Raw genomic sequence first — 25,066 nt, 5'->3', positions numbered from 1 at the left:
TAAACTGGGCCTACATCCACTAGTTGGAATACAAATTGGAATAAGCTCTTGAATAACTACAGAATAGTATTGAAATTAAAATACACACCATGGCCAGGCACTGGGGTGACTCATGCCTATAATCCTATTCAAGAAGTTGAGATCTGAGGATCGCAATTTGAAACCAGCCCAGACCTTTTACTGCTGCAGACACTGAGAGAAAAGTGGAAGTACTACACGAAATAGGACCCCAGGTTGCTCTGCTTAAGAAACTACTAGATGGGTATACCAGTTATAGGGGAGGAGGACAGGAATCCAAGATGACCCAGAAATCTACTTTTCATTATTAGCACCTTCCTACTATTTGCATTTTTATGTATTTTTGTTTTTATTATCTTCAAGTAGTTGTATAAAGGGGTTTCAACTCAACATGTCAGCTTATGAGGACAGTGCATCTTGATCAATTTTTAAAGTCACATGCATGTACCAGTTTATGAAACAAAAGCTTACCTCTAGATCTTAAATATCCTCCAAATATCTGACAAACAAGTGTAGTGGCCTGGGTATGTCTGTCTAATCTGAAAAACAATCAAACAGTGATGTAAAATTTACAGTTGCAATTATAAAAGCATGTATATTCACATTAAATAACAAGAATTCAGAGAACCACAAAATTGGGTATATGAAAACCAGAGGCCAGTGCTGCCTGACAGAACCCGGTGAGGGTTTGTGAGGAGGATAGAAGGAATGATACTATGAAGGCAGGGATTTGGCCTTGAAGCAAAGAAGCAAGAGGCAGATGCCTCAGCAGGACTGTGATCCTGTGCAGGAGCCAGGCAGAATGCTTTCCCCTATTTTAAGCCTCACATCACAGACAGACCACAAAGACCTGGACCAGGTGAACTAGAGTGCAAGGAGAAACATACCAGGTAAAGAAGGCTACCTCAAGTGTTTTAGGGCTAATTATCCAATTATCTCCATAGTCTTTCTCTTGAGTTTGTATTTAGGTTTTAGGAAGAAGCTATTTTAGGAACTGGTAACATAGGGCAGAATATGAGGGGACAAACATTTGAGGCCAGAAATCAACACAGAAAATATCAGTCACAACTAGAAAATAGAAGCAGCTAGTTTTAAATCTGCCAAGGTATGCAGATACCAGAGATTAAACAACAAAACCAATATTTATTTCCTAACACTGTAACTGAACAAATTCAAACTGCTACAATAAGTACATCTCTTTAAACTTTACTCATTGTAAAATAATGAAAATCAGCTGGGGAAGATATGGGGCAAAGCCAAAAGGTAAACAAACAGATTAGTATACATTCAACATAAAAGGTGAAACTGGGTGAGGGTGTGGCACAAGTGTAGAGCTCAACCTAGCAAGTGCAAGTTCCTGAGTTCAAACTCTGGCACTGGCCCCCACAAAAAGCAAAACAGCCCCGATGCAAAATGAAGAAATGTCTACCTATTGTACTTACTTATTGCTGCCATTCAAGCATGCCTTTTGCATAGCATCGACAGTATACTGAAGGAACTCATGGGCATCTTCTTGGTTTCCAAAACGGAAGTGCCTAGCTATACCTATAAAATTTAGGTAAAAACAAGGATTTATCATTACACATTATATACCCAGACTATTCCCTGAATGGTGTGTGTGTGTGTGTATACACACACATATACACACATATATATACATACACGCATATATACATATGTATACGTACGTATATATACATACATACATATACATTCACATATATATATGTATGTATGTATATATATATATATATACATACACACACACCCAACCCAACTCACTAGTGGCTCATGCCTGTAATCCTAGCTACTCAGGAGGCTGAGATCTGAGGACCAAGGTTTGAAGCCAGCCCAGGCAGTCAGGAAAGTCTATGAGATTCTTATCTCCAATTAAATCACAGAAAAAGCCAGAAACAGCACTGTGGCTCAAGTGGTAGAGCTCTAGCCTTGAGCTGAAGAGCTGAGGGACAGCGCCCATGCCCAGAGTTCAGCCCCACAACACACACACACACACACACACACACACACACACACACACACACACACACACACACACACACACACACACACACACACTACAGAGTTGGTTAGAAAATCCCTGAAAAAGCTCGCATCAGTGGCTGAAGCCTATAATCCTAGCTACTCGGGAGGCTGAGATCTGCAGATTGTGTTTTGAAGCCAGGAAAGTCCATGATACTACTTCATAATCTCCAATTAAGCACTACAAAAGCTGAAGTAGTAAAGTACTAACTTTGAGCAAAAAAACTCAGGGACAATGCCGAAGGGCCTGAGTTCAAGCCCCAGGACCACCACACACACACACACACACACACACACACACACACACACACACACACACACACACACACACACACACACACACACACACACACACACACACACACACACACACACACACACACACACACACACGAAAGAAAAAGAAGAGAAAAGCCCCAGGACCACCACACACACACACACACACACACACACACAAAAGAAAAAGAAGAGAAAACCCCTGAACATTTAATAAGAAAACAACACACACAAAGCTGCATTGACAGCAGCCAGGACCATGTGACTTCAAGAAGAACCCATAAGGACTCCAAAGAGTAGCACAAAGCAGTTCTTGCATCTTTATCAACCTAATAAAATTACACTCAACCCAAAATTAACATATGTGCTGCCTTCAAAGTATATCCAAATGTGAGTGTACACATTCCAAATATATGCTGGGTCTCTAACCATGCAAAATAAATACCCAGCCTGCCTCAATACCACCCCAATAACTGACAAGTTATATTCTCAATTACATAGTACCATTTCAATCTGACATATAATTAACTAAACAGCTATAAGACCAAATTATTTAATAAGTAAAAATACAATATATATGGATACACAGATTTCTATGCAAATGCACACATATTCACAAAAAAACTAGCTTGTAACATGAGATTACCAATATTCCACTAATTCTGACCTATAAAAATGGCAATACGCTGGACATCAGTGGCTCATGCCTGTAATCCTAGCTACACAGAAGGCTGAGATCTGAAAATCCAGGTTTGAAGCCAGCCCTAGCAAGAAAGTTTGTGAGACTCTTACCTCCAGTTAACCATGAAAAAGCCAGAAATGGTGCCGTGGCTCAAAGTGGCAGCACTAGCCTTGAGCACAAAAGCTCAGGGACAGTGCCCAGGCCCTGAATTCAAGCCTCAAGACCGGCACCGAAAAAAAAAAAAAAAAAGATTCAATCATGTATGTGTGTTTGTAGAGAAATGTACACTTAACATATATAGGAACTAACAGTTTCTTAAGACTAGATTTGAAAATACTATTATGGCATATATATACATATGTACACACACACACACACACACACACACACACACACACATACACACACATGTATATAAATGGCTAAGTGCAGACAGGTAAGTCTATGAGACTCAACTTATAATTACACAGCAAAAAGCCAAAAGTGGAGTTGTAGTTCAAGTGGTAGAGCACACCCTTGAGCAAAAAAGCTCAGGGATAGTGCCCAGGCCCTGAGTTCAAGCCCCAGGGCCAGCACAATAAATAATCAGAACATACCCTGGTTAAAATTTTGCAAGGGTCTAATAATGTCTTAAAGATTTTGGCATATGGGAAGGGGAAACAAAGGAGGAGGCTACAATGCTTGATAAGAAATGTACTCATTGTCTTGCCCATGTAATTGTAACCTCTCTGTACAATATTTTCACAGTAAAAAAATAAATAAAAATTTAAAAAAAAGATTTTGGCATAGTCTATTCTGGGCTGTCAATAATATAAAGGTTAACTTATTTTTCATGAAGGGATTAATAAACTGTAAAAAAAAAAGGGTTATTTAATCGTTAGCAGCTTTTTAGGCAAATGGTTTATAGTTTGTTATGGTGTAATTATGAACCCTTATAATAATTAATTACTCAGCTTAGATACCCAATTAAGAGTTAACAGGCTATGCCTTTGTGGCTCACACCTGTAATACTAATTACTTAGACAGCCAAGAAATTAGGATACTGATTTAATGCCAGCAAAATCAGTGAAAACAGTTCAAAACAAACTGACCAGCCAAATCCAAGAGACTCCAATTAATCAGCAAAAAGCCAACCATAGGGGTGTGGCTTAAGTGACAGAGCACCATTCTTGAGTGAAAAAAAGCAAATCCTGAGCATAAAATCCGGAGCTGAAGCCAGGCGCTGGTGGCTCACGCCTGTAATCCTAGCTACTCAGGAGGCTGAGATCTGAGGATAGCGGTTCAAAGCCAGCCCAGGCAGGAGAGACCGTGAGACTCATATCTCCAATAAACCACCAGAAAACCAGAAGTGGCGCTGTAGCTCAAGTGGTAGAGCGCTCGCCTTGAGCTGAAGAGCTGAGGGACAGAGCCCAAGCCCAGAGTTCAAGCCCCATGACCGACCAAAAAAAAAAAATCTCGAGCTGAAGCCCAAGTACTGGTATGCACATGCATGTGTGCATGCATGCACGCACGTACACACGTGCATGTGTGTACGCACTCGAGCACACACACACACACACACACACACACACACACTTGAGTTAACAGGATGTGGTGGACCACACCTGTGATCCCAGTACTATGGAAGTAGAGGCAGGAGGACCATGAGTCTCAAGCCATCTTGAGCCACATAGCAAAGCTAGTTCAAAAAACCACAAGCTGGAAATCAAGCTGGGAACAGCTCAGGAGCAGAGTATTAGTATGCATGAAAGGTCCTGGATTCAATCCCCAGCACAGAAAAAAAAAAAAAGTGTTAATAAGTTTTTTAAAAATCGTATGCATTTTCACTACAACTTGGTTAATTAAAAAGTGATATAGAGTGGTGGCAGTGGCTCACACCTGTAATCCTAGCTGTTCAGGAGGCTGAGATCTGAAGACCGTAGTTCGAAGTCAGCCCTTGAAGAAAAATCCAAGAGAGATTCTATCTCAATTAACCAGGAAAAATAGCTGTACTGGAGGCAGAGCTCAAGTAGTAGAGCACCATTCTTGAGCAGAAAAGCCATACCAGGACACAAACACACCAACAAGAGGTATAAAAATTCACCAAAGTCCATAGAAAGTGCATACAACAAGCTCATGTCATTTCTCAAATGAAAAAAAATTATGCTGAAAAAAATATAGCTTACCCATAAAGTTGTTAACTATTAATAGACAATTTTCTTTTTTTGTGTGGTACTGGGGATTGAATTTAGGGACTCACACATGCCAGCCAAGCACTGTACCACTTGTGCCACACCTCCAGCTCATAAATTTTTCTTTGAAAATTCCTGCCATTTGTATAATGCAGTATTCATTTATCAAACTAAAACTAGTTGAAAGAAACTGTGGGACAGTATCATAGCACTACTTAGCACAGAAAACCTCCTATCTGGAAAAAAAAATGTAAAAACATTCAATAATTAACAAATTGAATAGTTTTTTTTGTTTGTTTGTTTGTCGGTTGTGGGGCTTAAACTCTGGGCCTCGGCATTGTCCCTCAGCTCTTCAGCTCAAGGTGAGTGCTCTACCATTTGAGCCACAGCGCCACTTTTGGTTTTCTCATGGTTAACTGGAAATAAAGAATCTCACAGACTTTCTTGCCTAGGTTGGCTTTGAACCACGATCTTCAGATCTCAGCCTCCTGAATAGCTAGGATTATAGGCGTGAGCCACTGGCATCTGGCTTGAGTAGTTTTTTGTTGTTCTGATGTTTTTTTTTAATGCCAGTTCTGGGGCTTGAACTCAGGACCTGGATGCTGTCCCTGAGCTTCTTTTGCTCAAGACTAGCACTCTACCACTTGAGCCACAGCACCACTTCCGGCTTTTTCTGTTCATATGGTACTGAGGAATCAAAGTCAGGGCTTCACGAATCCTAAGCAAGCACTCTACCACTAAGCCACATTCCCAGCCTAAAAATTTTTTTTTGTTTTACAATACATTAGGACTGATTTTTCTTCCCCCAATACTGAGGACTGAATCTAGGACCTCACCCATACTATGAAGTAAGCACGTACCACTTACTCTTCACTTATATTTTGTTTCTGAAATAGAGTTTTACTAACTGTGCACCAATGTGCTGACCTCAAACTCAAGAACCTCCTGCCTCTGCCACTTGGCCTGGCTTAGGAGCTTCATTCTCATTACACAGATGATCAGTACCAATGATCTAAATAAGAGCTAGGGGAACTGTTGCCCACCTGCAATACCAGCTATCTAGGAGAGGTAGAGACAGGAGGATCCCTTGAGCCCAGGAGTTTGATGTTAGCCTGGGAAATACAGTGAGAACTAGCTAAACAAACAAACAAACAAAAAGAAAAACTGAGGTAAGAAATACTGATATAAACCACTCTATCAATACTTACGGCGCATCTCGTTGATGACAAACATGGGTTTTATAACATCACCAGGATTACTGAGCGCCTGGGTAATATGTGCTTGCATTGTGCACATCATACAAAAGCCTTCTGCATGACCTGAAAGACAGATTATAACCCTCCAAATCAGCTCAATTTGAATTCACATATGCTCAGGTATATGATAAATACAGCAAAATCTGCTTTTATTAATTTTCATTTAATTATATACCAAGCCTAAGTAATAAGTATATACTGGCTCTAGTCTACAGGACAGGAGAAAAGGTCCAGAGTTAAAAATTCGGCCACAGTCAAATATTTATTATGGGGCAGACACAACAGGACTCAAATCATATACAAGACAGACCAAATCCTGAGCTGTAAAACAAACCTCAAAAACTTAATATGGCTGGAAGTATGTGGAAGTGGTAGAGGGCTAGCCTTGAGTGAAAAACTAAGAGATAGAGCTTAGGCCCTGAGTTTAAGCCCCAGCACCAACACACACACACACACACACACACACACACACACACACACACACACACACACACACACACACACACGGAATGAAATGAAACAAAAGATTTTTAAGGGCTGAGAAGATGGCTCAATGATAAAGTGCTTGCCTAGCATGTATGAAGCCCTGAGTTCGATTCCTTAGTACCACATACATAGAAAAAGCCAGAAGTGGTGCTGTGGCTCAAATGGTAGAGTGCTAACCTTGAGCAAAAGAAGCTCAGGAACAATACCCAAGCCCTGAGTTCACAAGCCCCAGGACTGGCAAAGTTGAAAAAAAATTTTAAAAAGATTCTTAAAAATCCTAAAATGGTGGCTGGGAAGGTGGCTCAGTGGTAAAGCACTTGCCTTGCATGCATGAGGCCCTGGGTTCGATTCCTCAGCACCACATAAGCAAAAAGAAAAAAAAGCCAGAAGTGGCGCTGTGGCTCAAGTGGTAGAGTGCTAGCCTTGAGCTGAAGAGCTGAGGGACAGCGCCCAGGCCCAGAGTTCAGGCCCCACGACCGGACCCAAAAAAAAAAAAAAAAAATCCTAAAATGGCTATTTCTGGTTCCACTGGTAAGTAAATATATAAAAGAGAATATAAAATTTACAAATCTTTTCTAAAGCACATCCTAAATTCATTTTATATACTTATATATTATCATGACACCAAAAGCAGGCAAGGATAATACAAAAAATTACAGCCGGACACCGGCTGCTCACGCCTGTAATCCTAGCTATTCAGGAGGCTGAGATCTGAGGATCATGGTTCAAAGCCAGCCCGGACAACGAAAGTCCATGAGGGCTGGGAAAGTGGCTCAGTGGTAGAGCGCTTGCCCCGCATGCATGAGGCCCTGGGTTCGATTCCTCAGCACCACATAAGCAAAAAGAAAAAAGCCGGAAGTGGTGCTGTGGCTCAAGTGGTAGAGCACTAGCCTTGAGCTGAAGAGCTGAGGGACAGCGCCCAGGCCCAGAGTTCAGGCCCCAGGACCAGACCCCCCAAAAAAGTCCATGAGACTCTTATCTCCAATTAACCACCAGAAAACCGGAAGTGCACTATGGTAGATTGCTAGCCTTGCCCTGAAGAGCTAAGGGACAGCGCCCAGATCCAGAGTTCAAGCCCCACAACCAGCAAAAAAAAAAAAAAAAAAAATTTACAGACTAGTCTCTCATTACTTTAGATGTAAAAACTCTTAAATATTAGCAAGCCAGACACCAGTAGTTTATGCCTGCAATCCTAGCTACCTAGGAGGCAGAAAATGAAAGACTGCAATTCCAAACCAATCAAGGCAGAAAAGTCCATGAGACTCTATCTTCAAAATAACCAGAAAAATACAGAGGCACAGTTCAAATGGTACAGCATTAGCAGAGGAAGTAGACAAGCCAAAGAAGAGAATGAGGCCCTGACTTCAAATCTTAGTATTACCAAAACAAAACAAAACAAAAATCCCACAACCACCTTTGGCATAACAAATAGCTATAGGTGGTTAGATTCTACACATGCTAGTCATCCCAAGCTGTAGCACAGGCATGGTGGCACACACTGTCATCCCAGTGACAAAGGGAAGCATAAATAGGAGGATAGCAGTCCAAACTGATCTGAGTAGAAGGCAAGACCCTATCTCAAAAATACTCAACATAAAAAAGGGACTGATGAAGTGGTTCAAGTGGCAGAATGCCTGCTTACCAAGCATAAGGCCCCAATACTACAAAAATAAAGAGCCAGTGCAAAAAAGGGTTAGTGGTATGACTGGACCATCGACCACTTGTCTACCAAGTGTGCAGCCCTGACTTCAAACCACACTACCACCTAAATAAACAAACAACAGGCCTAGGAGAGTAGCTCACATGGCAAAATACTTGCTTAGCGAGCATGAGGTCCTTAGTTCAAACCTACTTTTATATTTTAAAGTAAGAAAAAGAAAAGAAATAACCAATGCTGTGGTGGAGGCAGCGCTCCAGTCATAGAGTACCAGCCAATGGGAGAAAGCAAACATCTGATACCAAGTTCCAGTCCTAATCTCAGAGGAAAGAAAGAAAGAACCAATCCTGCCAGATGCCAGTGGCTTACATCTGTAATCCTAACTACATGCAGGAGGCTGAGATCTAAGGATCACAGTTTGAAGCCAGCCTGGACAGGAAAATCCATGAGACTCTTATCTCCAATTAATCACCAAAAAGCCAGAAGTGGAGTTGTGGCTCAAATGGTTTAGTGCGATAGCCTTATACAAAAAGCTCAGGGACAGCACCCAAACCCTGAATTCAAACATCAGTACTGGCAAAAAAAAAAAAATCCAAAAACTAATTTAAAGGGATAAAAACAGAAGCTACAATATGAGAGAAAAATCTGTGGAATCCCTATGTCCAACAAAGGCCAGGCATTAGAATAGGTATATCAGGCCTCTCAAGAATATATAAAGTATAAAAAGCACTCTCAAAACTTGGCAATACAAAAATAAAGATATACTAGCAAAAATAAGCAAAAAGATACAAAATGACATCTCTTCAAAGATTTACAGCCAGTAAATAAGTTAATTATAAAATGTATCAGTACAGATAAAATGAAAAATACTTGACAACACCAAATGCTGGTAAAAATGGAGAACTAAAACTGTCAGATGTTGCTGACAAAGACGTGAAACAGTACAGTCAATATGGAAAATCGTTCTGGCAATTTCATATAAAACAAAACTCACAATTACTATATAACCCAACAACTGCATTCCTACACATTCATCCCAGAGAAATGAAGACTTATATTCCCACAAAATGCTTATATTATCTCTATTCATAATATCCCCAAACTGGAAACAACAGTTTTTTTAATAGAATTAAGTGGTTAAACAAACTGTTATAACCACACCAAGAAATACTACTTAGCAATGAAAGAATTGCTAATACACCCAACAACTGGGATGAACAGCCAGAGAACTATGGACGAATTGCCAGGGAATTAAACTGAGTAAAAATGCTCATTTTAAAAGACTCTATTACTGTGTAATTCAATATAGATAAAATATTCCTGAAATGACAAATTTACAGGAACACAGAATAGGTCAGTGGTTACTAGGTGGTCTTAGAGGAGGTGGGCACAAGAAAGAACAGTATGGGGGCTGGGAAGGTGGCTCAGTGGTAGAGCGCTTACCTTGCATGCATGAGGCCCTGGGTTCAATTCCTCAGCACCACATAAGCAAAAAGAAAAAAGCCGGAAGTGGCACTGTGGCTCAGGTGTAGAGCGCTAGCCTTGAGCTGAAGAGCTGAGGGACAGTGCCCAGGCCCAGAGTTCAGGCCCCACGACCGTATTCCCCAACCCCCCCCAAAAAAAGAAAGAAAGAACAGTATGGACTGGGAGAGGGAGGGCAATGTGATTGGTCTGGAAGAATTGGAATGCTCTTCATTATCCTGGTTCTAATGCTGAAGAGAAAGAAAATAAGGGTACATGAAATCTTTCTGAATTATTTCTTACAACTCATGAGAATCTATACTCCCAAATAAAAAGTTAAAGCTAAAAAGAGCTGAGAACTGGTGGCTCATATCTGTAATCCTAGCTACTCAGTAGGCTGACATCTGAGGATTGTGGTTCAAAGCCAGCCCAGGCAGACAAGCCTGTGAGACTCTTATCTCCAATTAACCACCAGAAAACCAGAAGTAGTGCTGTGGCTCAAATAGAGCTCTCGCCTTGAGCTGAAGAACTCAGGGACAGCACACTGGCCCAGAGTTCAAACCCCAACAACTGACAAAAAAAAGAAGAGAAAAGAAAAATATAGTTGGAGGACTTACCTAACTTCAAAACTTAAGTGTATACAGTAATCAAGACCTTGTGTTATGGTGGCAAGATAAACAAAGGATCAGTATTGCAGATAGAGATCAAATAGATCCACATCCATATGCACAAATGCCTTTTCACAATTCAGTGGAGAAAGGATTTTTCTTTCACAAATAGTACTGGAACAACTGATGTCCATTTACGGCCTGCCTATAGGCAAGTTACATTTCCAGCACTATCAAATACATATTTTCATTCTTCAAATCACAAACAGATCACTGACCCAAAAACCCAAATGTAAAAAGCCAAAATTATAAAACTTCTACAAGAAAATATTGGGAAAAAAATCTCGGGTGACTTCTGATTAAGTAAAGATTTCTTTGGGGCTGGGAAGGTGGCTCAGTGGTAGAGTGCTTTGCCTTACATGCCTGAGGCCCTGGGTTCAATTCCTCAGCACCACATAAGCAAAAAGAAAAAAGTCGGAAGTGGCGCTGTGGCTCAAGTGGTAAGGCACTAGCCTTGAGCTGAAGAGCTGAGGGACAGTGCTCAGGCCCAGAGTTCAAGCCTCAAAACCGGAACAAAAAAAAAAAAAAAAAAGATTTCTTCATATTATTATTATTGCCAGACTTGGGCTGGAACTCTGGGCTTGGGTGCTGTCCCTGTGCTCTTCAGCTCAAGGCAAGCACTCTACCACTTGAGCCACAGAGCCACTTCTGGTTTTCTAGTGGACTTTCCTGCCTGGGCTGGCTTTGAACGGAGATCTCAGATCTCAGCCTCCTGAGTAGCTAAGATTACAGACATGAGCCACTGGTGCCTGGCTGTTTTGTTTTGTTTTGTTTTGTTTTTTGGGTCAGTTATGGAGCTTGAACTCTAGGCCTGGGCACTGTCCCTGAGCTCGTCAGCTCAAGGCGAGCACTCTACCACTTGAGCCATAGTGTCCACTTCTGGTTTTTTCTGTGTATGTAGTGCTGATGAATTGAACACAAGGATTCATGCATACGAGGCAAGCACTCTACCACTGAGCCACCTTTGCAGCCCAAAGATTTCTTAATATAACAATTACATACAATTGATAAAAGGAAAACATAACCAACTCTCAAAATAAAATGAATTCTTCAAAAGACAGAGAGCTAGGTGTACCTAGTGGCACACACTTATAATCCTACCACATCAGAATCTAAAACAGGAGGACTGTACTTTTTTTTTTTTTTTTTTGGGGGGGGGTCCGGTCGTGGGCCTGAACTCTGGACCTGGGCGCTGTCCCTCAGCATTTCAGCTCAAGGCTAGCGCTCTACCACTTGAGCCACGGTGCCACTTCTGGCTTTTTCTGCTTATGTGATGCTGAAGACTCGAACCCTGGGCCTCATGCATGCAAGGCAAGCGCTCTACCACTGAGCCACCTTCCTAGCCCACCAAGCTGTCTTAAATGTACAGTCCTGGGGCTGTACCACATAAGCAGAAAAAGCCAGAAGTGGGCCTGAGGCTCAGGTGGTAGAGTGCTGGTCTACAGCTGAAGAGCTGGGGGACAGCGCCCAGGCCCAGAGTTCAGGCCCCACAACTGACAAAATAAAAAAGAAAGAAAGATATTCGACATAAATTCAAACCAAAATAAGATACTACTTTGCTACATATCCATTAAAATGGCTAAAATTAAAAAGACTGTCCACACCATGTATGAGAACATATATAGAACAAACAGAACTTGCATTCACTACAGGGTGTAAGTGGAACTCCTTACCATCACCTTGGGTAATCTAATTATGTACCCTAGAGAAATGAAAATAGGTGCTGACCAAAACGTGTTTGCAAATGTTTGTGGAAGTTTAATTTATGGTGACCCCAACAGGGAAATAATACAAATGTTATCAATGGTTAATAGAAAACAAACTATGGTATATAATTCAGACAACAGAATACTACTCAGCAATAAAATGAAGCACTGATACATGTGACAAACAGAATGGTGAAATAGTTATGCAGAGTAAAGCAATATAGTATATAAGCCCAATGCCTGTGGCTCATGCCACATCATCTCCAATTAAGCACCGAAAAAAGCCAAAAGTGGAGCTGTGACTCAAGTGGTAGTATGCTAGCCTTGCTCACAAAAGCTAATGGATAGTAGTACCCAGGCTGAGTCCAAGCCCCAGGACCAGCACCAAAAAAAAAAAAAAAAAATCAAACAAAAAATCAAACACACACACACACACACACACACACACATTTCCACACAGGCCATATTTTTGACAATTCAAACTTATCTCTACTCACAGAAGCAGCCTATCAGTAGTTGACTAGGGTAGAGAAAAGAAGGGGTGAGGGAAGCGCTTTGAAAGGGTGATACCAACCAGGCACCAGTGGCTCACGCCTGTAATCCTAACTACTCAGGAGGCTTAGATCTGAGGATAGCGGTTCAAAGCCAGCCTGGGCAGGAAAGTCCATAAGACTCTTATCTGCAATAAACCATTAGAAAACCGGAAGTGGCACTGTGACTCAAGTGGTAGAGTGCTAGTCTTGAGCTGAAGAGCTGAGGGACAGCGCCCAGGCCCAGAGTTCAAGCCCCACAACTGACAAAAAAAAAAAAAGACCCAGATGCAGTTCAAAGCCACCCTGGGCAGGAAAGTCTGAGCTTCTTGTCTTCAATTAACCAGCAAAAAGCTGAAAGTAGAACTGTGGCTCAAGTAGGAGAGCACTATAGTGCCTTGAGCAAAAATGCTCAGGGACAGCATCCAGGCCCTGAGTTCAAACTCCAGGACCAGTACAAAAAAACCCAAACATACAGATGTATGAATCTGAATTGAACTACTCAGCAAGAAGTTGGCTTCCACCTAAAGAAATATTAGTATGTTGTAAAAGACTTTCTACTAGGGGCTGGGAAGGTAGCTCAGTGGTAGAGCGCTTGCCTTGCATGCATGAGGCCCTGGGTTCCATTCCTCAGCACCACATAAGCAAAAGAAAAAAAGCTGGAAGTGGAGCTGTGGCTCAAGTGGTAGAGCGCTAGCCTTGAGCTGAAGAGCTGAGGGACATTGCCCAGGCCCAGAGTTCAGGCCCCACGACCGGACCCAAAAAAAAAAAAAAGAAGAAGAAGAAGAAAAGACGTTCTAGGGCTGGGAAGGTGGCTCAGCGGTACAGCACTTGTCTTGCATGCATGAGGCCCTGGGTTCGATTCCTAAGCACCACATAAGCAAAAAAGAAAAAAAGCTGGAAGTGGCGCTGTGGCTCGAGTGGTAGAGCGCTAGCCTTGAGCTGAAGAGCTGAGGGACAGCGCCCAGGCCCAGAGTTCACGCCCCACGACTGGACCCAAAAAAAAAAAAAAAGACTTTCTATTCAGTGGGTTTAAAACAGAGTATGTGAATTGCAGGAGGATGGGAGCAGTGATAAGAGATGACTATCCTCTCGGCCTGAAAATAAATCCAGACTTCCAACACAAGATAAATAAAGAGATAGTAGTTTTTAACTCTACTGGTCCCAAGCTGTTCACACTAGACATTATGGAGCATTTACTAATGTCTTTCACACTAGCAGGGAGGGGGCTCTGAAGTGCCAAATGATGATAAAATAGGCATTAGGTTAATAGGCATTAGGTGTTGGTGCAAAGTGTTTCTTATGCAACTTGAAAATAAATCCTAAGAGTACTCCTCAGTTTCTTTAAAAAAAACAAAAAACAAAAAAACTTCTTAGTGATCTTGAAAAACAAATAAAAACACGATACTACAAACATGGAACAAGCATGGAACACTTACATGTCTTGGAGTGCTCATGTGATAACATGTAATTGGCGAGGGGCGGCGTGTAGGTTAAACACTGCAATGCTGCATTGGCAAAACAAGTGTTACCCAAATTCTGGAGCCCAGCGCCAACCCTATGAGTTTGTTGCCACTTAAGACAAATCTTCTCAGATGGGAACAGAACTTTCTGTGGAGGAGCAATGCCATCACCTAGGACTAAAAAATAAAGAGCAAAGATTTAAAAACAAAAGATTTGCAAGCACATGAAGTGAAATAAATATCAAAGCTATTCATCAAAGCTGAATCTGACCAAGATTCTAAATCTCATTACCAGTTTGCTACAAATACAGGGAGAAAGGGATGTCTTAAAAGATAAAATTTTAAATGTGAGAAACTCTATACTTTGGTTTCCTCAATAAACTGATGAAAAAGGGGAAGGCTACAATTTAAAGTAATCTTGAGAGAGATAGCCAGCAGATACAAAGTATAGCTTAATTAGATGCTGCTTTCAACAACCAACCATTAAAAAAAAAAAAAAAAAGCAGAGCAAACAGGGAAATTTGAATGTTGACTGGATGTTTGTTTTTTTTTGTTTTTTTTTTTTTGGGGGGGGGGGAGGCGCGGTCCATTATAGAGCTTGAACTCTGGACCTGGGTGCTGTCCCTAGCTCTTCAGCTCAAGGCTAGTGCTCTACCACTTAAGCCACAGCGCCACTTCATTTTTTTTTTTTTTTTTTGGTCAGTCATGAGGCTTAAACTCGGGGCCTGGGCGCTATCTCTGAGCTTTTCCATTCAAGGCTATTGTTCTACCACTTAAGCCACAGCTCCATTTATGGCTTTTTCTGTGAATAATTGTATATTAAGAGTCTTACAGACTTCACAGCCCAGGCTTCACTGGATTTTTAATATAAAGATATTTTAATTTTTAGAAAAGAATTCTCTAGATTCATACTAAAATATTAAAAGTAGATAAGATATGAAATACTGGAATTGCTTTAAAATATTGGGGAAGACCAGGTACAGTGTGGTTCAAATGGCAGTGCACCTGTCTACCAAGTGAGAGGCTGAATTCAAACCCCAGTACCAAGGAAAATAAAAAAACTAAATGGGTGTGTATGTGTACATGCACTTATGTGTGTGTCTGCGCTCACATACATTTGACCATGAGTTAATAAATGTCAAAGTTGCCTGGTGGCCACATAATATTTCCTTATAATTACATTTATATACTTAAAAGACAGGTCAGTGATTACTTATAGGAATTAGTGAAGCAAAAGCAGGTTTCACCTCAATGGGAAATGGGGGACAAAGATAGAAAAAGAGCAATGAGTCTGTAGAGAAAAAAAATACGAAACAGGGATGCAGGGAGTCCTCAGGGAGAGTAAAAGAGTTCTGCAATACGACAGGAGAAAAATGTCCTGTGGGGAAATCTTCCTGATGAGAAAGTCAAAAGGACCTTAAACTTCTATGGGTAACACTCTCCTAAGTGAACTGCATTAGGTGACTCAAACTTTTTTCTAACAAACTGAAGCACTCATTCTTGTAGCTCATAACCAAACTAAAAGAACTCAAAATAGCCTAGGGGTCAAACAGTTCTAAGCCTAACAACATCCCCTTTACATTTCAAATATCTTCAAGTAATCAAATCCAAAAGTCTTATAAGTAGCAATGTCTTGTTTACCTGTATAAATTTTAACAAATACAACCACATTAACCTTATTTTAGCAAATGCAGCATTTATATTATCTGCCCTCTTTCAGTCTTATTACTTTATATGATTTTTTTTTTTTTTGAGCTGTTCCTAAAGCTTGAACTCAGGGCCTGGACACTATCCCTGAGCTCAAGGCTAGCCCTTTACTACTTGAACCAAAGTTCCTCTTCTGGCTTTTTCATGGTTAGTTGGAGATGAGAATGGACTTTCTTGCGTGTTCTGATTTGAACTGAGTGGCTCAACCTCCTGAGTGGCTAGAATTACAGGAGTGACAGAACATTTTGATGGGGAAAAAAAAGGAGGGAGTAGGACAGTTCAAGTGGTAAAGTGTCTACCATGAGGCTCTGAGTTCAAATCTCAGCACAGCCAATTTTTTTTTTAAATGTTTACACTTAAAAAAAGTGAGGTAGAATCTGTCTAAAGATAAGCACTATAAAAAAAACATCTTAAGGGGCTGGGGAGGTGGCTCAGTGGTAGAGTGCTTGCCTTGCATGCATGAGGCCCTGGGTTTGATTCCTCAGCACCATATAAGCAGAAAAAGCAGGAAGTAGTACTGTGGCTCAAGTGGTAGAGCGCTAGCCTTGAGCTGAAGAGCTGAAGGATGGCACCCAGGCCCAGAGTTCAGGGCCCACTACCGACCTAAAAAAAAAAAATCTTAAAATTTTAAGATAGATAGTTGTTTAAGGAACTGTAACAACTACTGGTTAATTGAACAAGGTCTATTTATCTCTAAGATAAAGCCTCTCCTTCAAATATAACTGAGTAGGTAACAGAAATTTCTCATCCTAGTATCTAAGAATAATATGCCTTGTTGTGATACATACTAATAAAATGAATGAATATTCATTAGCGGAAAAATGAGACTATTAAGTAGTTCCCACCTCCCAGGAAGCAATATCTCTTGCAAAATAAGTCCCTCTTTGAAATGACCAACTTCCTAAAAACATTTACAGAGTGGTTTCTGGTAGGGATTTTCAAAAATTTTATTTGAATTTCTGTCTGTGCAGGTCCTGGGACTTGAACGTAGGGCCTGGGCACTGTCCTTTAGCTTTTTTGCTCAAGGCTAGTGCACTACCACTTGAGCCACACGCCCACTTCTGACTTTTTGGTGGTTTATTGCTTTGAATTGCCAGCCTCAATCTCAGCTCCTGAATAGGTAGAATTAAATTCTGGTACCCAAGTCTGGCAGTCATTCCTTTCCCATGTAGTACCTTGATCCTTCTGTGGTGATGGTTTTGATTTGTCAGGTACAGATGAACTCGAATAAACTACAGCACCAGGTACTGGTCCTAAAGAAAGTGTGTGGTTTGGAACATCATTTAACGAAGACACAGCACCCCAGCTGGCAGAGCCGGCATCCATGTCTCCAGGTGAGACAGCCTCAGAACTGCCAGGCTGGTTCTGATAGGCTGGCGGGCCTGAAGATTCAGCTTTGTCAACTATGGTCATTGTTCAACTCTGCAAGAAAGGAAAAGCATACATTTGCTTCACAAGATAAAAAAAGTAATTTACTTAGCCTAGTGGATCTATGAACTTTTTTTCTAGCTCTTTTAAGTTACTTTCAAACAAATCCCCAAAATATAAAAACAGTATTATTTAACACTTTGCAATTCTTTGCAATTATTTCAAGACATTTAGAATCATAAGTCCAATATGTCAACCATTTTTTAATTTAAAAGTTTTCAGTAAAGTATTTGGTTACAACTTCTATTCTATGTCCCTTAAAAATACATTTCAGTTGCCAGGTGCCAATGGCTCACACCTGTAATCCTAGCTACTCAGGAGGCTAAGAGGCTCTTGGTTCAAAGCCAGCCCAGGCAGGAAAGTCTGTGAGACTCTTATCTCCAATTAAACACCAAAAAAAAAAAAAAAAATGGAAATGGCAATGTGGCTCAAAGTGGTAGAGCATCTGCCTTGAGCTGAAGAGAGCTGAAGACATGGACAGTGCCCAGGCCCAGAGTTCAAGCCCCACAACCACCACCAACAACAAAATACATTACAGTTTATAGTCAGGCCTCCTGATCTCCAATTCTACATGTTTACTAAGTACTCATATTTTTCCTCACTAGTTCTAAGGAACTAGAGGGAAAAAAAAATCTGAGCTAGGTGTTGCTGATGGCTCATGCCTGTAATCCTAGCTACTCAGGAGTCTGAGAGCTAAGGATCACAGTTCAAAGTCAGCCCTACAGAAAAGTCTCTTAAGACTTCATCTCCAACTAACCACCAGAAAACCAGAAGTGGAGTTGTGGCTTAAACTGGTAAAGTGCTAGGCTGAGTTCAAGGCCCATGACCAACAGAAAGAGGGGAGGGAGAGAAGGAGAAAAGAAGAGGGAGAGAAATGTAGCCTTAATTTTGAGCTTAAAAGTCTAAAATAGGGGCTAGAAAGGTGGCTGGCTCAGTGGTAGAGTGCTCGCCTTGCATGCATGAGGCCCTAGGTTCAATTCCTTGGCACCACATATGCAGAAAAAGCCGGAAGTGGTGCCATGGCTCAAGTGTAGAGCACTTGCCTTGAGCTGAAGAGCTGAAGGACAGCACCCAGGCCCAGAGTTCAGGCCCCACAACTGACAAAAAAAAAAAAAGGTCTAAAATGGGGGACTGGGAAGTTGGCTCAGTAGTAGAGCGCTTGCCTTGCATGCCTGCGGCCCTGGGTTCAATTCCCCAGCACCACATAAGCAAAAAGAAAAAAAAGCTGGAAGTGGTGCTGTGGCTCAAGTGGTAGAGCGCTAGCCTTGAGCTGAAGAGCTGAGGGACAGCGCTCAGGCCCAGAGTTCAGTCCCCACGACCAGACCTCCCCCCCCCAAAAAAAAAGTCTAAAATGATATGGTATTAACTACTAGCAATTTTTATTTTGTTGGGGTTTTTGGTTGTTTTTTTGTGCTGGTACTGGGGCTTGAACTTGGGACCTAGGTGCTGTCCCTGAGCTTTTTTTTTTTTTTTTCCTCAAGACTAGTGCTCTACCACCACTTGAGCCACAGCTCTACTTCAGGCTTTTTGGTGGTTTAATGGAAATAAGACTTTTCTGCCCAGGCTGACCTTGAACCGTGATCCTTAGACCTCAGCCTTCTGAGCAGCTAGAATTACAGGCATGAGTCATCGATGCCTGGCAAGAAATATATATAGATGTAGATATAGATATAGATATACACACATATATGTATACATGCATATATGTGTATATATATATATTATAGAATGTCTATCATTGAAATAAATCCATTTTTCTTTTTCTTTTTTTTTTTTTTGTCGGCCGTGGGGCTTGAACTCTGGGCCTGGGCGCTGTCCCTCAGCTCTTCAGCTCAAGGCGAGCGCTCTACCACTTGAGCCACAGCGCCACTTCCGGTTTTCTGGTGGTTTATTGGAGATAGGAGTCTCACGGTCTCTCCTGCCCGGGCTGGCTTTGAACCGTGATCCTCAGATCTCAGCTTCCTGAGTAGCTAGGATTACAGGTGTGAGCCACCAGCGCCCGGCTTAAATCCATTTTTCTGAATAGGTTCAAGTATGTCACTTGTCCTTTTTAAAATGAAATTCTTAGTTTTACTAACATCAAACTTGAACACAAATATTTATGACAAAAGAAAACTGCAATTTTCTCTCTCAATCCTATTCTTCAGGCTATTAACTGAGCATTTTTTATGTGCAAGGTATTTCATTCATTGCTGATCAGATGGAAATCCAGAGTCTACAAAAGAAACTAGTTGGCAACTAGAACCAAGAATCAGTTCCCACAGCTGGGCTTCCTTTTAGTTATACCACCTAGTCAATACAGTACTTTTAGAAATGTTCCCAAAACCGTCCAGGCAGTTATCACCACCCTGAAGAAAACCTTTCAGCTGTGCCCAGCTGCCCACCACAGCACCTGGTCCTAACACTGACTAGGCTCTAGGACTTCCACAGCATGCCCCCTATATAACAAGCCCCATACGAAGGTCCCTCTTCTCTCTCTGGACTGTGCACAAGTTCTTCTTTTCACACTCTTTTTCCATCCTTCCACCTATGGCCAGTTGTTAGAATTCATTTCCTCCGAGACATTTTCCTTAACCCTCCTTCTCCCAAGTCTAGGTTAGAAACCCACCATGAAAAGCTCCATCAGCACCCTGCCAGCACCCAGCGCTAACTTCTGTGGAGTACTTCAACATTTCCATTTAAGCTATTTTATTTATCAAGATTTTTTTAAACACAAAAAGCTTTGTATACATGTGTTCAACAAACAAATCAACAAACAGGAAGGAACTAGTGCTTGCTCAACACCAACTACTTGCTTGCTCAACGACAACTACTACGCTCAAGTGATTTATACAGTATCTCATTTAATACTTTTTAAGGGAGGCTGGGCGCCCAAACTCTGAAGGGAAGCCAGACATCCATGGCTCACCTATAATCTTAAACTACTCAGGAAGCAGAGATCTGAGGAGTTTGATTCTAAGCCAGTCAGGGAAGGGAAGTCCATGACACTCCAATTACCCACCAAAAAGTCAAAGTAGATCCATAGCTCGAGTGATAGAGAGCTAGCCTTGTGCAAAAAAGCTCAGGGACAGCATCCAGATACTGAATTCAAGCCCCAGGACATCCTCCTACACACACACACACACACACACACACACACACACACACACACACACACACACACACACACACACACACACACACACACACTGGTATAGTGATGGTATAGAGTCTGATATCCTGGCTGACACCTGGAGGCTCCAGATTCTACATCAGACTGGGCAGAAAACTCTGTAAGATTCCATTTCCAATTAACCATCAAAATGCTGAACTGGATCCTGGCACAGGTGGCTCACTCCTGTAATCTGAGCTTCTCAGGAGACTGAGATCTGAGGATCACGGTTCAAAGCCAGCCTGGGCGAGGAAAGTCTGTGAGACTCTTATCTCCAATAAACCATTAGAAAACCGGAAATGGCGCTGTGGCTCAAGTGGTAGAGCGCTTGCCTTAAGCTGAAGAGCTGAGGGACAGCGCCCAAGCCCCAAGTTCAAGCCCCACGACCAACCAAAAAAATTAATAATAATAATAATAATTCAAGGGGCTGGAAAGGTAGCTTGCCTTGCATGCATGAGGCCCTGGGTTCGATTCCTCAGCACCACATAAGCAGAAAAGGCTGGAAGTGGCACTGTGGCTCAAGTGGTAGAGCACTAGCGAAGAGCTGAGAGACAGCGCCCAGGCCCAGAGTTCAGGCCCATGACCAGCAAAAAAAAAAAAAAAAAATTCAATAGTGCAAGGCACAATGGATAAAATATCCATGTACATCCTTGTCACTTTAACATCATCAAGTGTTTCCATGATGCTCACAATAAGGCTTTAAAAAGCTCCATTTCGGTTTTGAGGTTGTTTTGGGTGCGCATGTGTGCCTGTGTGTGTGTGTGTGTGCACGCACACGTGTTTGCGCCTGTCCTGACACTTAAACTTAGGGCCTGGGCACACTGTTTCTGAGCTTTTTTGCTCAAGGCTAGTGCTCTACCACTTGAGCCACAGCTCCACTTAGGGCTTTTTTTTGGTAGTTATTTGGAGATAATAGTCTCATCAACTTTATTGCCTATGCTGGCTTCCAACCATGACTTAGATCTCTGCCTCCTGAGTAGCTAGGACCATAGGTGTGAGCCACCACCTGACAATTTTGTTTATAATAAAAAATATTTTAAAATTAAGACAATATTTCCATCCTTCTGAGAAAGTATAGTCTTATAATTTTAGAACACTTTCTGAGAAACAGAAAGGATGTTACATCTAATGAAGAAAAAATGGTCTGAAAATTTTTTTTTTTTTATGGGTCCGGTCATGGGGCCTGAACTCTGGGCCTGGGCACTGTCCCTCAGCTCTTCAGCTCAAGGCTAGCGCTCTACCACTTGAGCCACAGCTCCACTTCCAGCTTTTTTTTCTTTTTGCTTATGTGGTGCTGGGGAATCGAACCCAGGGCCTCAGGCATGCAAGGCAAGCACTCTACCACTGAGCCACCTTCCCAGCCCTGGTCTGAAATTTTAATCAATTGAAAATATATGACTGTCATTCAGAAGAAAGCTTGATACTATTATCCAAGTAAGTTTACACTTTCTTCAACTAAGCAACAAAACAACTATGAAAAAAGTAGATATGAGAGGAAAAAAACAAGAAGAGGAAAAGAGGAAAAAGAAAGCCCAAACTGAGTAATAAAATGAGATTAATCTAGCTTTAATTTACAGTAATAAAGTAGCAGCAAAACTTTCACTTTCCTGAGACAACTAAGCCTTCCAGACAATGATTAACAAATGACAAAAAAGACCTAGAAAACATTTTACTTGCTGAATAAAAAGCAGAGGAAAAAAAAAAAACTCCTAAATGAAAACAAAAAGAAAGAAAATTAAACACTTAAAAAAAAAACCCTAAAAAAAGAAACCACCAAAAACTGTCTTCTTTATACACTCAGCCATTGAAATCTTACCCTAAAACCATCAAGTATCAAAAACTACAAACTCCATCTGCTACAGAAATACAATTGCTTGAAATAAGTAGACAATATCTTGTAGAATTTAAGATTCAGGTATATATTCTTTACTCTCAGAAAAGTCTCTAAATATTACCGTTCCAAATAGCCTTTTAAGCAACAATACTTTAATGAAAAGTTTAGCATTCCTTTTAACACCTAATGATACACAAAGTTACAAGAGCATGTATTTTTTTTAATGCACACAAACATAATAAATCAAAGTTGGAGGCATGTGGAACTGAGACAGATCAACTTCACAAATGTTTCCTCAGAATAAACAATGTTTTACTGAAGTATTGAAGTCCTCAGTTACTTAGGTCTCTCTTGTGGTAACCAAATGTTAGAATGTATTATTCTTTTTTTTTTCCTTTTTTCTTTTCTTTTGGCCAGTCCTGGGGCTTGAACTCATGGCCTAGGCTCTGTCCCTGAGCCTCTCTGTGCTCAAGGCTAACGCTCTACCACTTAGGCCACAGTGCCACTTCTGGCCTTTTCTGCTTATGTGGTACTGAGCAATCGAACCCGGGGCTTCACGCATGCTAGGCAAGCGCTCTACCACTGAGCCACATTCCCAGCCCCTTCTTCATGTTTAAAAGACTATCACTATTTAAACATCGCGGCACTCCCCATATACTCAAGTAATCACATCAACTATACATTTAAACTTACATTCTGCTTCACCAACAATATGACCCAGGTTCTTGTAGGTTTCCGTTTTAAGACACACATGCTTTAAACAACAACAACAACAACAACAATACAACCCTGCTCTTAATTAGTTAAATAAACAAAACTATTTGGGCCCTTTAAACCTTTACAACCCAAATATTGTAGCCCTGATTCAATGATCATAGAAAAGAAAGCGAAACTGATCCTAAGTTTAAAAAAAAGGCAGCCGATAGATCCTCTGCCCTTTGGATAGAAAAAAAAAAAAAAAAAACAGAATTATGTTTAAAATTATCTACAACTCCGAAAAATTCTTAGATTCCCCCAACGCGTAGGAGAAGCCTCAGACGTACACCACCGTGGTGCCTTTGAACACGGAGGCGTTAACTAGTTTTTCCACCGCTTTCGCTGCTACTCGGAGGGCATGGACTTTTAGTCACCAGCGTGCTTTCCCATCAACACCGGGAAGGCCTCCGTGAAACAGACCGAGAGCTCTTCAACAAAAGTCAGCTCAACTAGAGCGGGGCTGGAGTCCCACCCCGTGAAACTTGGGGTCCCGTCAAATCTTTATTTCACTCGTCTGAAACCTATCTCCACCCCCACTCCCACCCCTCACTCTCCTTCCTCAGGTAAGTCTGATGTTTTGTTCTTGCCCCCCGAAGATAAAAGAAGCTAAAAGGAGGCACACGCGTTTTGGGGGAGACGCGCCGCCCGGGCTCCTCCTCTCCTCGGGCCGGCCACCACCCCTCGGCTGGCCGCTCGGCCGGCGGCGTGGGCACCTCGCACCCGCGGCGGGGCGGCCAGGTGGACGGCCGGGCGGGGGAGGGGACGCCCGGGGTGGGAAAGTTTGCCCGGCCGGAGGAAGGGGGGCGGCGGCGGCGGGCGGGGAGGCGAGCCCCGAGCCGTCCCCCCCCACCCCCGAGGGGGCTCCCGGGGGCGGGAGGCGGCGGCCACGCGGGGGGCGGCGGGCGGGCCAAGGCCGCCGGCTCCGCCACTGCGGCCGGCACACGCCCACCCCGGCCACGCCGAGCCTCCCCGAAGCTGGCCGGACACCCTGGCCAGCCCCGGGGCCGAGGGGCGGGCTGGGGCTGGTGGGGGTGGGAGCGCAGTGTCCATGGCAACCAGAGGGGTCCGGCCTCCCCGCGCAGCCCGGCGCTCCCGGCGCCCGCCCGCCCTCCCGCCCTCCCGCCGCGGCCGCCGCCCCCTGCTCAGCGGCCAGGCCCGGCCGGGCCCCGCGGCCGCAGCGCCGCTGCCCGGGGAGCGACGGGGTCCCGGGGCGGCACCGTGAAGGCGGAGGGGACGGCGGGCAGAGGGGCCGCGCCGGTTCCCGGCGGGCCGCGCCGGCAAAGGTGGTGGACGGGCCAGCTGCAGTCTTGACCCGCGGGCCGCTCGGCAGGCCTCACGCCGGCCTGCGGAGGGCGGGAAGAAGGCGGGGAGCTTACCTGACCCGGCTCGGTGCTCGCTCCATCCCCCTCGGCCGCCGCCGCCGCCGCCGCCGCACACAGCCCAGCCGCCCGGCGGGGGACAATGACGTGCCTCCATCCGGGCACCGCCGCCGCCGCCTCCGGGTCAGCGCCGCGCCCGCAGCGCGCCGCCGGGCCGCCAGGGGGCGCGCCAAGGCCGCACCCGCACGCGCCGCCGCCGCCGCCGCCGCCGCCGCCGCCACCACCGCCACCGCCCAGGGGCCGTCGCACAAGAGGCGCGGCGCGCAGTTAACGGGCCCGGCAGGCGCGGGAGGGGCCGTCGCCAAAGGGCGGCGCTCGCAGGCTGGCCTCGCGCGTCAGCAGAGCGCCGGTCGGCCGCCCCCGCGGAGGGGCCGCCGCTGATTGGCCCATCAAGCCA

General features: G+C 43.3%; 1 protein-coding gene across 1 annotated transcript in view; it reads right to left on the bottom strand.

Moving 5' to 3' along the window:
* Usp42 (ubiquitin specific peptidase 42) overlaps positions 1 to 24,723 on the bottom strand; it is a 46,643-nt gene extending 21,920 nt beyond the window's left edge. The window contains exons 1-6 of the mRNA XM_042686741.1: positions 24,667 to 24,723; positions 17,297 to 17,543; positions 14,391 to 14,591; positions 6,396 to 6,506; positions 1,461 to 1,563; positions 490 to 557 (exon numbers count right to left, since the gene is read on the bottom strand). Coding sequence (XP_042542675.1) covers positions 490 to 557; positions 1,461 to 1,563; positions 6,396 to 6,506; positions 14,391 to 14,591; positions 17,297 to 17,534 — 721 coding nt within the window. The 5' untranslated portion in view covers positions 17,535 to 17,543; positions 24,667 to 24,723. The remainder of the gene's footprint in view (positions 1 to 489; positions 558 to 1,460; positions 1,564 to 6,395; positions 6,507 to 14,390; positions 14,592 to 17,296; positions 17,544 to 24,666) is intronic.
* Between the last annotated feature and the right edge of the window lie 343 nt (positions 24,724 to 25,066).

Source organism: Dipodomys spectabilis, unplaced genomic scaffold (assembly GCF_019054845.1).
Source record: "Dipodomys spectabilis isolate Male_0828 unplaced genomic scaffold, ASM1905484v1 ptg000098l, whole genome shotgun sequence".
Classification (NCBI taxonomy): Eukaryota; Metazoa; Chordata; class Mammalia; order Rodentia; family Heteromyidae; genus Dipodomys; species Dipodomys spectabilis.
Note: the sequence above shows the minus strand (reverse complement) of the source record. Positions and strands in the feature narration are given on the sequence as shown.